Source organism: Carcharhinus amblyrhynchos, chromosome 13 (assembly GCF_965287045.1).
Source record: "Carcharhinus amblyrhynchos chromosome 13, sCarAmb.v2.hapA, whole genome shotgun sequence".
NCBI classification, from domain to species: Eukaryota; Metazoa; Chordata; class Chondrichthyes; order Carcharhiniformes; family Carcharhinidae; genus Carcharhinus; species Carcharhinus amblyrhynchos.
The window spans coordinates 11,056,368-11,074,191 of NC_137336.1; the positions used below are offsets into that span (position 1 = coordinate 11,056,368).

At 46.9% G+C, this 17,824-nt stretch overlaps 1 protein-coding gene across 1 annotated transcript in view; it reads right to left on the minus strand.

The window, feature by feature from the left end:
* The window catches only part of flt4 (fms related receptor tyrosine kinase 4), a 201,439-nt gene that overhangs the window by 40,768 nt on the left and 142,847 nt on the right, over positions 1–17,824 (minus strand). The window contains exons 8-12 of the mRNA XM_080201284.1: positions 16,376–16,547; positions 11,586–11,703; positions 10,819–10,994; positions 10,452–10,617; positions 4,425–4,566 (exon numbers count right to left, since the gene is read on the minus strand). Coding sequence (XP_080057410.1) covers positions 4,425–4,566; positions 10,452–10,617; positions 10,819–10,994; positions 11,586–11,703; positions 16,376–16,547 — 774 coding nt within the window. The remainder of the gene's footprint in view (positions 1–4,424; positions 4,567–10,451; positions 10,618–10,818; positions 10,995–11,585; positions 11,704–16,375; positions 16,548–17,824) is intronic.

Here is a 17,824-nt window from a genome sequence, read left to right on the forward strand (position 1 = left end):
AATTGGATGGACACTTGAAGGAAATAAACTGGCAGGGCTGTGGCAATACAGAAGGGAAAATATTGACTCTATTGCTCTAGAAAGAGCTACTGCGGACTTGGTTGGCTGAATAACCTCTTTCTGTTAATGACTCTTTGACTTGCTGGACTTAGGACAGACAGTACTGAGGGAACTCTGCACTGCTGGAGAGGCAGTACTGAGGGAATGGTGCACTGTCAGAAAGGCAGTACTGACCAAGTGCTGTACTGTTGGAGAGACAGAACTGAGGGAGTGCTGCACTGTTGGAGGGACAGTACAGAGGGAGTGCTGCACTGTTGGAGGGACAGTACTGAGGGAGCACTGCACTGTTGGAGGGACAAAACTGAGGGAGTGCTGCACTATTGGAGGGACAGAACTGAGGGATTGCTGTACTGTCAGAGAGACTGTACCGAGAGAGCGCTGCACTGTCAGAAGGACTTGTACTGAGGGAGTGCTGCACTGGTGGACGGGCAATGCTGAGGGAGTGCTGCATTGTCAGAGGGACTGTACTGAGGGAGTGCTGCACTGTCAGAAGAACTGTACTGAGGGAGTGCTGCACTGGTGGATGGGCAATATTGAGGGAGTGCTGCACTGTCAGAGGGACTGTACTGAGGGAGTGCTGCACTTTTGCAGAACAGTTCTGAGGGAGTGCTACTCTTTTGGAGAAGCAGTATTGAGGGTGTGCTGCACTGTTGGAGGTGAATGGGAAATGCACTTCTAAAAGTGTTTTCTTTTGGATGACTTATCACCCAACAGGTGGCAAAACAAGATCATTGTTCTGAAGATGAATTTCTGAAGAAGTTCTCCCTATTGCCCTGGGCCAATATTTATTCCTCTACCAACATCACCAAGAAAAACATATTACCTGGTCATTATTAAATTGTTCCTTGTGGGAGCTTGCTGTGCTTATTTACAACAGTACTTAATTGACTATAAAGTGTTTACGATATCTTGACATTGTGAAAGGTGCAACAGAGATTCAAGTCTTTTGTTCCACCGTTTATCAACTTCAGCTCATTCCACACCCTGTGCTCGCTGATCTAACATTGGTTCCTGGACTGACAACTCCTCAGTTTCAAAATTCTCCTGAACCTCATCCAAGGGATTTAAAAGAAGGGGTTTCTGAGATAGATGATGCAATGGTTTAGTTTTTACAAAATTCCCCATGTTCTGGAAAGGGTACATCAAATTGGCAAATAGCAAATGTAACTCCTCAATGCAAAGGAGGGGTAGAGAAAGCAGCCCAGCTATCCTAACATCTATCATAGAAAAAATTCGGGTGAGGAGATTATGGTGGGACACTTGAAAATCTTAATCAGACAGAATCAGCATGGTTTTGTAAGAGGGAAATTATGTTTGACTAATTAATTAGATTTCTTCAAGGAATTAACGCTCAACATGAATAATGGGGAACCTGTAGATGTGGTGTACTCGGTTTTTCAAAAGGCATTTGAAATGGTGCCACATCAAAGGTTACTATACAAAACAAGAGCTCATGGTGAAGGGAGCGTGGAGCATCATGAATAGAGGATTGGTTAGTCTACAGGAAGCTTGAGTAGGGATAAATAGCTCATTCTTGTGTTGACAAACTGTAACTAGTGGAATGCCATAGGGATCAGTGTTAGAGCCTCAGCTATTTACAATCTATATCAATGACTTCGATGAAGAGACAAAGGGCAGAATTTTACCAGCACATCTGCCCGAGGTTTGTATAATCCCACCGGAGGCCAACAGAGAATGCCGTTCTCCGAGCCTCACCCACCTCCGGAATTGGGGTGGGCATGTTGGTAAAATGCTGGCCAAAATGTATGGTTGCTACATTAGCTGTGAATGCACAGATGAGTGTGAAAGTTAGTTGTGAAGAGTTGAAGAGGTCATATATATATATACACATGTATATATATATACCTCCATCCCTTTGTAGACTCCTTATGATCTCTTTACAACTAACTTTCATGTTTGTCTATGCATTCACAGCTAATGTAGCTGCTATAATATATACATGAATCACAAAGCATTACAATGCAGATACAGTAAATGATTAGAAATGAAATTAAATGTTATTCGTTATTGCAAGGAGATTGCAATATAAAAGTAAGGAAATTTTGCTACAGCTGTACAGGGTCTTGGTCTGACCACATCTGGAGTTGGAGTGGACAGTCCTTAGGAAAGAATATAATTTCAGTCAAAGCAACTCAGAGAAGGTTCACTTGACTGATTCTTGGCACAAAGGGGTTATTTTATAAGGAAATATTGGATAGGCTGGGCTTGTGTTTACTGCTAAGTAGAAAAATGAGAGTTCACTGAATTGAAATATGTAAGGTCTGATGGGAGAATCTAGACCTGGTGACATAGCTTAAAAATGAACATAGAACATAGAACACTACAGCACAAACAGGCCCTTCGGCCCACGAGTTGCGCCGATCACATCAACACCTATCTATAACCCCCAATCCCATAAAACCCCATATACTCATCCAGAAGTCTTTTAAAAGACCCCAGCGAGTTCGCCTCCACCACCACTGACGGCAGCCGATTCCATTCACTCACCACCCTCTGAGTGAAAAACTTACCCCTAACATCACTTCTGTACTTTCCTCCCCGCACCTTAAACCTGTGTCCACTCGTAGCGACCATTTCAACCCGGGGAAATAGCCTCTGAGAATCCACCCTATCTATTCCTCTCAACATTTTATAAACCTCTTTCAGGTCGCCTCTCAACCTACGTCTCTCCAGGGAAAAGAGACCCAGTTCCCTCAACCTAACTTCATAAGGCATGCCTCCCAGTCCAGGCAACATCCTTGTAAATCTCCTCTGTACCCTTTCAATAGCTTCTACGTCTTTCCTATAGTGAGGCGACCAGAACTGCGCACAGTACTCCAAATGAGGCCTAAAGGGTGGGATTCTCCCCAAAAAAATTCTATGTGCCAAATTCGCGTAAAAACTGAAGTAAATTCTGCTGTTTTTTTCAGCATGATTTTCAAAATGAATCTCCCACGCTCTGTGCACTGCAGAGTGCCTCAGTGTGAATCTCATTAAAAATCCAACAGCTGGAGAGGCCAGCAGTATTACTATGAGGAGATGTTGGAGAAACTTGATTTGTTCTCATTGGAACGACCTGAAAGAAGTCTGCAAGATTATGTGGGGCCTGGACAGAGCAGGTAGTCAGAAGCTTTTTCCCAGGTGGAAGAGTCAATTACTAAGGGGCACAGGTTCAAGGTGTGAGGGGCAAGGTTTAAAGGCGATGTACGAGGCAGATTTTTTACACAGAGAGTAGTGGGTGCCTGGAACTCGTTGCCGGGGGAGGGAGTGGAAGCGGATATGGTAGTGACTTTTAAGGGGTATCTTGATAAATACATGAATAGGATGGGAATAGAGGGATATGGTCCTGGAAGAGTAGGGGGTTTAGTTAAGTCAGGCAGCATGGTTGGTGCAGGCTTTGAGGACCAAAGGGCCTGTTCCCGTGCTGTAATTTTTTTTCTTCTTTGTTCTTTGCACAATTACTGGGCCACCGCGCATACACCAATCTGTCAGTGCTGAGATCAGCGCACGTGCAGTAACCCCGCACTGCTAGCCTCCCAATCGCTGGCCAGCCCTGCAACCTCTGCATCATTGGCTGTGCGATTTCCCCCCTTCCCCACCCCCCAATCGCTGGCTCCCCAGATGTGTACGGGCCAGCCTTGACCTCCCCCTCCCCCCACCCCGTGCCCATATCAACTCTCCCTCCATCCCAAGGAGTCTCCCATTTAAAATGTAAATAGGAGACATTTTTTTCTCTCAGAGGATCATTTTCTTTCCCAGGGAACAGCAGAGACAGGGTAATTGAATACTTTAAAGGCTGAATTAGATGGATTCTTTGATTGACAAGGGAGTCAATGGATACAGAGATTGGAAATTAGAATTGATGCCACAATCGGATCAGTTGTGATCTTATCAACAGCAGTTCTGGCTTGAGGGGCCGAATAGATGACTTCTGCTCCTAATTTGTATGTTTGTCCATGTTTTAAAATCCTCCTATACCCCTACCCATCCCTCTCTCTGTCATCTCCTTCAGCACAACACTCTAATTCTGCCCATTTTCTCATCCTCAATTATAATTGCTCCACCATTTGTGGCAGTGTCTTTAGCTGCCCCTGTCCTAAGCTCTGGAATTCTCTCCCTAATCCTCTCTGTCTCTCTATCTCTCCTTCCTCCTTTAAGACGCACTTTAAAAGCTGCCTCTTTGACCAAGTTTGTGGTCACTTGCCCCATTATCTGGGGATGTGACTCAGAAACAAATTATGTTTGTTAATGTTCCTGTGGGATGTTCCACCATACTGGAGGCACAATATAAATACCAATTATTGTTGATTGGGTTTGAAGGAAAACTGTTAAGTGGGTGGTTGCAAATGGCAGGCTACCGCTACCTTGTTCTTGCCCTCCAGAATCTCTGTGCTTGTTTCAATGCTCTCAATCCTGTTGACAGTGTTCCCTGTGGAGATGTCCATCCAGTTTCGGCACTCAGGGGTCCTGTCCCGAGGTCGACGCACCATAGTCGCTCGACGGCCCCTAAGGTCATGTGGGAAACAAGCATAAAGGTTATATCCATCAAATAGAACCAGGCCTGATAGAGGTCTTTGAAAGTCAGAATGGATTTGATAGAGTAGACTTGGAGAAGACGTTTCCACTCATGGGAGAGATCAAAACCGGGGACCACAAATAAAGAGAATTCAGTAGGAACTTTGTTACCCAGAGAGTGGTGAGAATGTGGGGGTTTTCTGCCTGTTGGAACATTCTCTTAAAAAGGAGTGGTTGATGTGATTAAAAGAGAGGTCTTTGAGGGGAAGCCAAATATACTTGAGGGAGAAGGGAATGGAAGGCTATATTGAGATGGAGAGGGATGCTCATGTGGAGCATAAGCCTGTGTGGATGTACGACTGAAAAACAAGTGTTAAGCAGATAGCAGAGTATCACAGAATCCTTACAGTGCATAAGGAGGCCATTCGGTCCGTCGAGTCTGCACCGATCACAATCCCACCCAAGCCCTATTCCCATAACTCCATATATTTACTCTGCTAATCTCCTAACACTTGGGTCAATTTAGCATGGTCAATCCACCTAAGTCTGTTTACAGTCTGTGTAAGGACTGAGTTTGGTGCCTAAAGTCAGAATAAATATGTAGGCTAGACTGGGTAAGGATGGCGGGTCTTCTTCCTAAAGCACATGACCGAACCCAATGGGGTAGCTGCCACCCATGTTCCAACTGAATCACTAGTCTGGTGACATTGCCAGTTATGCTACCAGCTCCCCTCAGCATGGAGGAGGTGGAGGGGAGATTCAATTGAAGCGTACTCAATCGTGAGGGACCGGTATAAAGTGGATAGGAAGGATCTGTTTCCATTAGCAGAGAGGTTATTACCCGAGGGCCGTAAGTTTAAAATTACTGGTAGGAGGATTGGAAGGGAGTTGAGGAGACAGTTTCACCCAGAGGTTTTGTGGAGATCTGGAACTCACTGCCGGAATGGGGGACAGACTCAGAAACCTTCCTTGCATTTTAAAAAAACCACCTGGGTGTGCACTTGTAGGAGTTGTAACCCACACAGCTGTGGAACAAGAGCTGCAAAGTGTGATTAAGCCGGAGAGCTCTTTTTCAGCTGTCACAGGCCTGAGGTGCTGAATAGTTTCTGTCGGCTGTAAATTTTCTGTGGTGTGCAGTCTATCTGCACAGCCTGCCTGGTTTCGTTCTGTCTGGTGGGAAGGATACTTCAGGACATGATTGAGATGTAATCAATGTCAATGGGGAGCTCGGTCTTGTCCTGGGGGCATGCACAGAAGGAACTGACAGGCAGCTACAGAAAAACAGGAAGAAGACTGAGAGTTGGGATTATTGCAGCATCCTCCCAGCTTGAAACAAACAGCAATGTATTGGCAGAAAAGACAGCATGAAGAATTCATCGCTGTGTCTGTTTCCTGACCAAACTGACGTTTGACAAAGTGTCTTAGTTATTTAAAGGTGCACTGTAACTTTATCCAAATAAATCAAATGGCCCCTTCTTAAATACTCTGAAGCATACCTCAGCAATAAAATCCAGTCTAATTGTTTGAATTTTCTTGCCAGCTATTAAAGGTTTGAGGTTCTTGGTTATATTTTTCCTTAGATTGCATGCAATCCCAGATGTTAACATCCTTTCGGGGCGCTCCGGTTATTGTGGCTTCACTTGGAGCCTTGAGTCTGTAATCCAGGTCAACAGACATGTTGCAGTGTTGCAGGATCAGTAGCTGATGTAGCGCTGAGGGAGTGCTGCACTGTCAGAGGGTCAGTACTGAGGGAGTGCTGCACTGTCAGAGGGTCAGTACTGAGGGAGTGCTGCACTGTCAGAGGGTCAGTACTGAGGGAGTGCTGCACTGTCAGAGGGTCAGTACTGAGGGAGTGCTGCACTGTCAGAGGGTCAGTGCTGAGGGAGTGCTGCACTGTCAGAGGGTCAGTACTGAGGGAGTGCTGCACTGTCAGAGGGTCAGTGCTGAGGGAGTGCTGCACTGTCAGAGGGTCAGTGCTGAGGGATAGTCATAGAACCACCGAGGTTTACAGCATGGAAAAAGGCCCTTCGGCCCAACTTGTCCATGACACCTTTCTTTTTAAACCCCAAACCTAGTCCCAATTGCCCACATTTGGCCCATATCCCTCTATACCCATCTTACCCATGTAACCGTCTAAATGCTTTTTAAAAGACAAAATTGTACCTGCCTCTACTACTACCTCTGTCAGCTTGTTCCAGACGCTCACCACCCACTGTGTGAAAAAATTGCCCCTCTGGACACTTTTGCATCCCTTCCTTCTCACCTTAAACCTATGCCCTCTAGTTTTAGACTCCCCTACCTGTAGGGAAGAGGAATTGACTATCTAGCTGATTTATGCCCCTCATTATTTTATGGACCTCTATAAGATCACCCCTCAGTCTCCTACGCTGCAGAGGAAAAAATCCCAGTCTATACAGCCTCTCCTTGTAACTTAAACCATCAAGTCCTGGTCGCATCCTAGTAAGTCTCTTCTGCACTCTTTCTAGTTTGATAATATCCTTTTTATAATAAGGTGACCAGAATTGTAAACAGTATTCCAAGTGTGACCTTACTGATGTCTTGTACAACATCAACAAGACGTCCCATCTCCTGTATTCAATGTTCTGAGCAATGAAACCGAGCATGCTGAATGCCTTCTTCACCACTCTGTCCACCTGTGACTCCACTTTCAAGGAGCTATGACCATGTAGTCCTAGATCTCTTTGTTCTGTAACTCTCCCCAATGTCCTACCATTAACTGAGTAAGTCCTACCCTCGTTCAATCCACCAAAATGCATCACAACGCATTTATCCAAATTAAACTCCATCTGCCATTCATCAGCCCACTGGCCCAATTGATCAAGATCCAGTTGTGATCCAAGGTAACCTTCTTCATTGTCCACTATGCCACCAATCTTGGTATCATCTACAAATTTACTAACCATGCCTTCTATATTCTCATCCAAATCATTAATATAAATGACAAACAACAATGGACCCAGCACCAATCCTTGCGGCACACCGCTGGTCACTGGCCGCCAGTTTGAAAAACAACCCTTTACCACCACCCTTTGGCTTCTGTCATCAAACCAATTTTGTATCCATTTAGCTACCTCAACCTGGATCCTGTGAGATTTAACCTTATGCAACAGTCTATCATGCGGTACCTTGTCAAAGACCTTGCTAAAGTCCATGTAGCCAACATTGAATGCACTGCCCTCTTCTTGGTTATCCCTTCAAAAAACTCAATCAAATTTGTGAGACGTGATTTTCCAAAGCCATATTGAGGGAGTGCTAAATTGTCAGAGGGACAGTACTGTGGAAGTGCTATATTGTCAGAGGGACAGTACTGTGGAAGTGCTATATTGTCAGAGGGGGAGTATTTTGCAATATTTCTGCCCAGGCTCCTTTTAAGTCATTGAGGGGAAAGTGGTTTTTATCAGAAAAAGAAGAAACCACAATTCTTGTAGGTAGAAGAGGTGGAATTTGAGATCAGAAGTCACAAGTGAATCAAACAATTCACACAATAAAATGGAACTTCTCACGATGAGTGAGTTAAATAAACACCCCAAATAACAACAACAACTATTATTTATGTGGTACCAAACCATTTCATGGGAGTCAATGGAGTTATGATTGGTACGATGGCTATCTTTCCTAATTACTTCATTAGCTGTAAACTGAGATGATGAAAGGCACTGTATAAGATCTAATGTTTATTTTTCCTGTTCGGTGTCTGGGCAGATTCTACAAGCAACCATTCCTGCACATGTCACATGTAATCTGCTTCTCACATCTGACCACCAGCTTCATTCTTGCAACCTTGGACTGTTTAGTGTTAAGGGTACCTATATGGATCCACATCACTGTCACTAACACACAAACATAATAGTAGCAGGTGTAGACCAGAGGGTCCCTCCAGCCTGCTCCACCATTCAAATAGATTATTTCCTTATTAATACTAGTAAGGAACAAATATTCAGACTAAAAGCCAACAAATCCCTTGCACCTGATGGCCTACACCCCAGGGTTCTAAGGAGGAGGCTGTAAAAATATTGGAAGCATTGGTTTTAATATTCCAGGAGTCTGTAGATTCAAGCATGCTCCCTCTGGACTAGAAGGTAGCAAATGTAACCCCACTATACAAGAAAGGAAGCTACAGAAATAATAGGTGCTTTGGTGAATGCAGACGGAAAAACTGTTCAACTGTTCAACTAAGGCGATCGGTGCACAGTGGTTAGCACTGCTGCCTTGCAGCGCTAGGGACCTGGGTTCAATGCCTGGCTCGGGTCACCGTCCGTGTGGAGTTTGCACATTCTCCCCACGTCTGTGTGGGTTTCCTCTGGGTACTCCAGTTTCTCCCACAGTCCAAAGATGGGCGGGTTAGGTTGATTGGCCATGCTAAAGTGCCCCTTAGTGTCAAGGGGACTAGCAGGGTCTGGGTGGGATTATGGTTGGAGCAGACTTGATGGGCCAAATGGCCTCCTTCTGCACAGTTGGGATTTTATGATTCTAGGCCACTTTCAATCCAAAACCAAAGTCATTCCAACTTCAGTCATTGAGCTCCAGTTATGTAGATGACATTTGTGTCTGTGCCCACTCAGAAACTGAACCCCAGGTCATTATCAATTCCTTCTTTGAAGCATCTCGGAACATGGACCTTTCATTAAACCCCCAGAAAATGAAGATGGTCTTCCAACCAGCTCTCAAAGCAAAACAACATCTCCACAACCACCAGTTAAGATCAAAGGTGAGATCCTGGGATATGTGAACCGTTTTCCATATCTTGGGAGCTGCCTCCCAACGCAGGCGAAAGCAGACAATAAAATTCCTCATGGTCTCCTACTGAGGACATGAGTACTTGTAGGCCAGAATCTCAAACCCAAGATTAAATTCACAGTTTACTGGGCAGCAGTGATCCCCATGCTCCTAAATGCTTCAGAGACTTAGAACAAGGGACAGAAGTCACCCCAAAGCACTGGAGAAATCTCACCAGCAGTGCCCCTGCAAGATCCTCCAACTTTGGAGGCATGAGAGGTGATCCATTGGCAGCTCTTCTCCCAAGACAATACGCCCAACACTGAGGTGATAATCACTCAAAGTCCAGTTCTGCTGGACGGGACATGTTGTTCATCTGCCTGAAATTATTCATGAAGACTCTCAGGAGGACAGTGGAGACACTTTTGGGATGTCCTCAGAGAATCTGTGAAGAGGTCAAACATCTCTGCTGACTAACAGGAGCCTTGGCTTGTGATCAACCAAGAAAGGAAAGGTTTATTCGGGAAGGCACTGAACACATTAAGAGACATTATCAGGAACTTGCACAAGAGAAGATGGAGCATGGAGAGAGCACACAAACCTTACAATAACAAATCTACCCAATTTACCAAGTGCCACCTGCCCTGCGTGTGGCAATGCCTGCCAACTAGAACCCATCAGCCCAGAATGGAAGCTGAGGGACTGCCTAAGGAGAAGGATGCACTGGTTTTGATCTTTCAGATGACTTAGATTCTAGAATGTTCCACGTGGTTTGGGACACATGTCACCCTGCTGTTCAAGACAGGAGTGGGAGAGAAAAGAGGAAACTCTATGTCAGACTGCCTGACATCAGTAGCTGGGAAAATGCTAGAATCTGTCACTAAAGTTGCAGTCACCAGGCACTGGGAAGATCTCAGGGTGGGATTCTCTGTCACCCAATGGCCTTTTCTCATGATGGGAGGCGGCTGGCCATTGGCCAGGAGCTGGATCTTCAACTCGCTCGCAATGAGAGCTATCATATCATGTGCCTACATGACAGAAAGCTTGGACAACTTGATAGGTGTAAGCTACTGCAAGAGCTGGCAACAAGGCCAGAGTTTGACTGTGTTCGTTTTGATCCGTGATTCATGTTTACTCACAGGCTTCGGTAGGACTTTAAACCACAGGGCCCCCAGGGCCTCCAGTGCCACTGTATTTTCGCAGGAGCCGGGACCCCATAAACGGTGCAGGTCAGGGTCTGGCGACTTCCACGTGGGTAGATGTTGGTCGGGGAAGCCACTTCCTTCTCGTGAATCTGAGGTGGAACTGTTGGAGGGAAAGAAAAAGGCAGGAGATTGGTTGGACAGAGTCGGAGAGATGGTTGCTCAAATGATCACTAACTAATATTGAACCTAGATTATACAGAAACTCTTCAATGTAGAAATTCTCCCTATATATAAATCCTCCTTCCAGTATGGAAATCCCTTCCCTTCTATATATACCCCCCATCTCATTATAGTGTCTTACCATTGACTATGAGCTCCAGTTGGAGATGTTCCTCTAGTTTGGCTTTGCTGTTTCGGAGCACAACGGTGTAGTTTCCTGCATCCTGCACGCCCACCTCCGCAATCACCAAACCCAACGGAGAGATTTTCACCTTGTTGAACGTTGAACTTTTGCTGATAAACCTTTCATTTTTGAACCTGAAACAAAACATACGTTTGGTGGCTCCTGGCAACACTCAACACTGAGCGGCAGAGGGCGAGAAAGAGGGGGATTGAGCCAAACGGAGGAGGTGAGGGGGAAAGGTGGAGAAGGGAGGGAGACTAGAAGAGGGGGATTGAGACGGAGAGGGAGTGAGGGGGGGCAGAGAGAAGGCCATGGAGAGAGGGAAAGAGAAAGGAGGAGGGATGGAGAGGGGCAGAGCAGATGAGTGAATAGAGGAGGCATTGAAATGGAGAGAAGAGGATGGGGAGAATAGAGGTGGGGGGGGGAGAGAGAGAGTGAAAAGGCGGGAGGTCAGGAAGGAAAAATGGATGAGGATATCTAGGAGGAAGGGGAGAAGAGGGTAGGGAGGTGTGGAGGAGGAGGAGGAGGACAGAGTTAAGGAGGGACAGAGGAGGTGGGGAGGGGAGAAGAGCAAAATAAACATGAATTAGGAAGTGATATTTATGACGGGATTTATTTGGAATGCGGGATGTGCTTATTAAGAAATAAACAGAAATATTCAGCTGATGACATTGTCAAGGTTTTCTCCATTCACACTGCAATCTGTACGCTCAGGTTATCCTCACCATTTGATCTCAGGCTGGGGGTAAGCTCGGATCCTCACAGGAAGCCTCACGTTTTTCTGTCCCACTATCGCCTCGATGACTGAACTCTTCTCGTAATCCACACGGATAAAGGGCTTTTCTGGATAAAGTGAGGATCGAAGACAAATCAGGAAAAGGATGTCACGAAAAACATCAGCAGCAGCTTAATCTGGGACTGAGTGCTGCCCAATCCTAGCTTGTGATTAAATTTACAAACTATGGGGGCAATTTTCCCAGCGCAGTCCAGCCCAGTAGTGCAATGGGCTGGGAGACATCAGCAGGGTGGGGGTGGGGGTGGGGGGCATTTAAGTGCCAGCCTGGCCCCAGACACTGCCAAAGGGGCACCATGGCACTGCCCATTGGGCATCGGCCAGTTCCAATGGGATGGGACCAGAGGGAGGGACTGATTCGGGGGGGGGTGATTGATGGTAAAGGATGACCTGCTGCCACTCTACAAGAGGTTTGGTAGTAGTACATAGAACATAGAACACTACAGCACAAACAGGCCCGTCGGCCCACAAGTTGCGCCGATCATATCCATACCTACCAGGCCATAGAACTATCTGTAACTCCCAATCCCATTAGATCCCATATACTCATCCAGAAGTCTTTTAAAAGACCCCAGTGAGTTTGCCTCTACCACCACCGACGGCAGCCGATTCCACTCACTCACCACCCTCTGAGTGAAAAACTTACCCCTAACATCTCCTCTGTACCTGCTTCCCAGCACCTTAAACCTGTGTCCTCTCGTAGCGACCATTTCAGCCCTGGGAAATAGTCTCCGAGAATCCACCCTATCTATTCCTCTCAACATTTTATACACCTCTATCAGGTCGCCTCTCAACCTTCGTCTCTCCAGGAAGAGACGAGACCTAGCTCCCTCAACCTATCTTCATAAAGCATGCCTCCCAATCCAGGCAACATCCTTGGAAATCTCCTCTGCACCCTCTCAATAGCCTCCACATCCTTCCTGTAGTGAGGTGACCAGAATTGCGCACAGTACTCCAAGTGGGGTCTGACAAGGGTCTTATAAAGTTGCAGCATTACCTCCCGACTCCTAAACTCAATCCCTCGATTAATGAAGGCCAGTACACCATATGCCTTCTTGACCACATCCTCCAGCTGCAAGGCCGATTTGAGTGTCCTATGGAACAGGACCCCAAGGTCCTTCTGCTCCTCAACACTGCTAAGACTCCTACCCTTGATATTGTACTCTTTCATCCCATTGGTCCTGCCAAAATGGACCACTACACATTTATCCATGTTGAAGTCCATCTGCCACTTCTCCGCCCAGTCTTGCATCCTGTCTATGTCACGCTGCAACTTCTGACACCCCTCCAGACCATCCACAACATCACCAGCCTTCGTATCGTTGGTGAACTTACTAACCCATCCCTCCACTTCCTCAACCAGGTCATTTATGAAAATGACAAACAGCAAGGGTCCTAGAACAGATCCCTGGGGGCACTCTACTGGTGACCGACCTCCATTCAGAAAAAGACCCATCCACAACTACTCTCTGCCTTCTGCAGGCAAGCCAGTTCTGGTTCCACAAGGCCAAAGCCCCTTGGATCCCATGCCCTCTCACCATCTCAAGAAGTCTTGCACGGGGGACCTTATCAAAGTGGGAGAGAGGACAGTGATTGGGGCTGGCCATTGGAGTGGGTGGTGGTTGGGGGGGCGGGGGGAGGTCAGGGCTGCCAGGGGATCGTGGCTGATCGTTAGGGTGGGGGGGTGGGTTGGGACTGTTGGCGAATGGTCGGTGCTGGCTGGGAGGGGGTGGGGCTGGCCGGGTGGGGTCGTGACTGTTGGGGGGGGCGAGATGGGGGGACATCGGGGCTAGCCCCAGGAGGCCAGTGATTGGGGAGGGGAGGGTCAGAGGCCAGCACTGGACGGGTAGCGGGGCTGGCCAGTGATCTGGAGGTCAGCAATGGGCGGCCAATGCCAATGCGCCGATCTCGGTGCTGACAGACTGGCGCATGCGCAGTGGCCCACTCAGCGTGATGCTGCCGGCCTCTCGGGTGGGAATAGGCCCCGCCCACAGATCTCCAGAGTGAATCCCGCTGAAGCACTCTGCAGTGCTCAGAGTATAAGAGAATCATTCTGGAAATCACACTAAAAAACTGGTGGGATTCACTCCCATTTTCCCGCATGTTGAGGACAATTTTTTTGGGAGAATCCAGGTTTATTTCTTTGGTTATGGATTTGTTTTGAATGAGAGAGCAAACTTGCAATTGTACAGTGCAATTCATGACTTCAGGACATGTCATTGTGTCAGTGAGTGTGTACCGCATTGCTGCTTTGGCAGTACTGTGGGAGCACCACATGAAGGAATGCTGCACTGTGAGACGGTCAGTACTGAGGGAGTGCCACACTGTCAGAGGGTCAGCACTGAGGGAGTGCCGCACTGTCAGAGGGTCAGTACTGAGGGAGTGCCGCACCGTCAGAGGGTCAGTACTGATGGAGTGCCGCACCGTCAGACGGTCAGTACTGAGGGAGTGCCGCACTGTCAGAGGGTCAGTACTGAGGGAGTGCCGCACTGTGAGAGGGTCAGTACTGAGGGAGTGCCGCACTGTGAGAGGGTCAGTACTGAGGGAGTGCCGCACTGTGAGAGGGTCAGTACTGAAACAGTTCTGCACTTTCAGAGGTCAGCACTGAGGGAGAGCTGAATGTCCGAGGGGCAATACTGACGCAGTGTTGCACTATCAACAGACAGCACTGAGAAAGTACTGCACTGTCAGAGGGTCAGTACTGAGGGAGTGCTGCACTGTCAGAGGGTCAGTACTGAGGGAGTGCTGCACTGTCAGAGGGTCAGTACTGAGGGAGTGCTGCACTGTCAGAGGGTCAGTACTGAGGGAGTGCTGCACTGTCAGAGGGTCAGTACTGAGGGAGTGCTGCACTGTCAGAGGGTCAGTACTGAGGGAGTGCTGCACTGTCAGAGGGTCAGTACTGACGGAGTGCTGCACTGTCAGAGGGTCAGTACTGACGGAGTGCTGCACTGTCAGAGGGTCAGTACTGAGGGAGTGCTGCACTGTTGGAGGGTCAGTACTGAGGGAGTGCTGCACTGTTGGAGGGTCAGTATTGAGGGAGTGCTGGACTGATGGAGGGGCAATATTGAGGGAGACATGGACTATTGTAGAGGCAATACTGAGAGAATGTTGCACTAACAGAAATATTGTCTTCCAGGTGAGATTGTTAACCAAAGCCCTGGGCTGTTGTCTCAGTTGAGCTTTAAAGTTCCCATGGCACAATTTCGAAGAGGAACAGGAGAGGTCACCCCACAACCAGTTTCCTAACCAACCTTTACCCTTTGACCACCATCACTGGGATAGCTTACCTGGTGATCATCATGTTGCTGTTTGTGGGATCTTGCTGTGCACAAACTGACTGTCATGTTAGGATCCTGGAGTCAAACTCCAAAGTATACTACAATGTCAGATTAGACCCCAACATTATTTTTTTAAATTTCGGCATATATGTGAGGGAAGGATGCTTTACTCCAGGACTAATTCCACTGGCTAAATTCAGAATGCTTGATCAAAATGAGCTTTATTCATAATGCATTTTAAGCATAATTCTAACAAAATGAAGCAAAATGAACACAAATGAGGTGTTCTATAAACAGACATTCTTTCTTTTATCAGGGTGAATGTTCACTTGTTTGTGTTGTCCAGTTGACCATTGATATGTTGGACATCAGGGGCAGGACCCTCCCAGCCTCCCAGTAACATGGATCTCATCTTCTGGTCCTCACACTTGCAGCGAGATTTCACTTTTAACAGTTGAACACTCTTTAAACATGAAAAGAAACAACTCCAACTTCTAACTTATCACCATTTCAGTTCCAAATAAGCAACAGTCTTGCCATAGACTTAAACCCACTTTAAATATTGTTGGCAAACCCAGGCATACTTGCTTTAAATTGGTTAACAACCTTGAAGCCTTGAGAGAGGTTTTGATTTTCAGAGCAACTTGTGTCTTCAAACAGCCCCAGCCAGAAACTAACCACAAAATCTCTGTTACAAAATCTGCTCCTCCCATCAATCTCATGATCATATGACCCTGTATACCTACACTCAACTTCTAGTACTTCCATCAAAAAATCCACAGGTGTTCTCTCTATTTATAAACAAGGGTGCATTAGCCTTCTGCTAAATAAATACTACATGGCTAAACTGAGTAATTATTCTGTTTCCTCAGCATTTGAGCTGCATTCCCTCCAGGCATATTGACTGTGGCAGAAATAAAAATGGAACCTTAAAACATTCTTCAGAAACGTGAAATATATCACGATGTGGAAATGCTGGCCTTGGACTGGGATGGGCACAGTAAGAAGTCTCACAACATCAGGTTAAAGTCCAACAGGTTTATTTGGAATCATGAGCTTTCAGAACACTGCTCCTTCATCACTGGTGAAGGAGCAGTGCCCCGAAAGCTTTTGATTCTAAATAAGCTTGTTGGACTTTAACCCGGTGTTGTGAGACTTTTTAACCATGAAATATATCAATCGCACAATATCATCACCATATCCTAACTCAAGTGAGCAAACATCCTGGGAAGTACTGCGTTGCTGTGAAGCGGGTTGGGACTTTCCAAAGTTCAGAAAGTTGCTGTTTAAACTCAATTGTGCGTTTCAGGCACAATGACATTCCCTTCTATCCCAGTGATGACAGGCTGTCCCTTGTACACAAAGAGGATCAAACATTACTCCGGACTACATTGGGGAACATTGAAGTATCCACTCAACCACTGGGGAAGTTGTATGTCCTTACCGTGCACAATGACCTCCATCTTTCCTTCCTTGACGTTGAAGCCATTATTGGCCTTGCAAATGTAGGTGCCCTGATCTGCCTCCGTCATGTTGTTAATGACCAAGGTGCTGCTTAGCTCTAACCCTTCATTCAACTCACGTTTTTGCGAGGAAATCATCACTGGTCGATCAGCCTGGGTCGGGCGAAAAAAAATAAACAGTGTTCATCAACCCACGCATAGGTCAAAATGCCCAGGAACAAGACGGTAACACTAGTTAACATTTAACAAGGAGGAAATAGCGAGGCATCTTGAGGGGAAATGCTTGATAGAGCAGACCCAGCACGGTTTTGTTAAGGGGAAGTCGTGTCTGACAAATTTACTGGAGTTCTATGAAGATGTGTCTAGGGCGGTGGATAGAGGAGAGCCGGTGGATGTGGTCTTTCTTGATTTTCAGAAGGCGTTTGACAAGGTACCTCCCAAGAGGTTATTGCAGAAGGTCAGGGGACTTGGAGTTGGGGGTAGGGTGTTAGCGTGGATAGAGGATTGGTTGTCAAATAGGAGGCAGAGAGTGGGGGTCAACGGGTGCTATTCGGATTGGCGGTTGGTGACTAGTGGAGTGCCCCAGGGGTCGGTGCTGGGGCCTCAGCTATTTACCATTTATATAGATGATCTGGAGGAGGGAACCGAGTGTATGGTGTCAAAATTTGCTGATGACACCAAGATTGGTGGAACGGCAAATTGCGCGGAGGGTGTGGTGAGTCTGCAGAAGGATCTAGATAGGCTGGGCGAATGGGCCAGGAACTGGCAAATGGAATTTAATGTTGGCAAGTGCGAGGTGGTCCACTTTGGTAGGAATAATGGTAGGAAGGATTATTACTTGCTTGGCGAAAAACTGCAGCAGGCGACGGTGCAGGGGGACCTCGGGGTCCTTGTGCATGAGTCGCAAAAACCCAGCCTGCAGGTGCAGCAGATGGTCAGGAAGGCGAATGGGATGCTGGCCTTCATAGCGAGGGGGATTGAATATAAAAGTAGGGAGGTCTTGCTGCAACTGTACAGGGCACTGGTGAGGCTGCAGCTGGAGTACTGGAGTGCAGTTTTGGGCGCCGTACTTACGCAAGGATATTTTGGCCTTGGAGGGAGTGCAGAGGAGGTTTACTAGGCTGATGCTGGAGTTGAGGGGGTTGAGCTATGAGGAGAGGCTGAATAAACTAGGCTTGTACTTGTTAGAGTTTAGAAGAATGAGGGGAGATCTCATTGAGACATATAAGATGATGAATGGGATGGATAGGATAGAGGTGGAGAGACTCTTCCTGCTCAGAAAGGACAGTAGGACAAGGGAGCACAGCCTCAAGATAAAGGGGGGGCGGTTTAGAACGGAGTTGAGGAAGAACTTCTTCACTCAAAGGGTGGTGAATCTCTGGAATTCTCTGCCCACTGAAGTGGTGGAGGCTACCTCGCTAAATATTTTT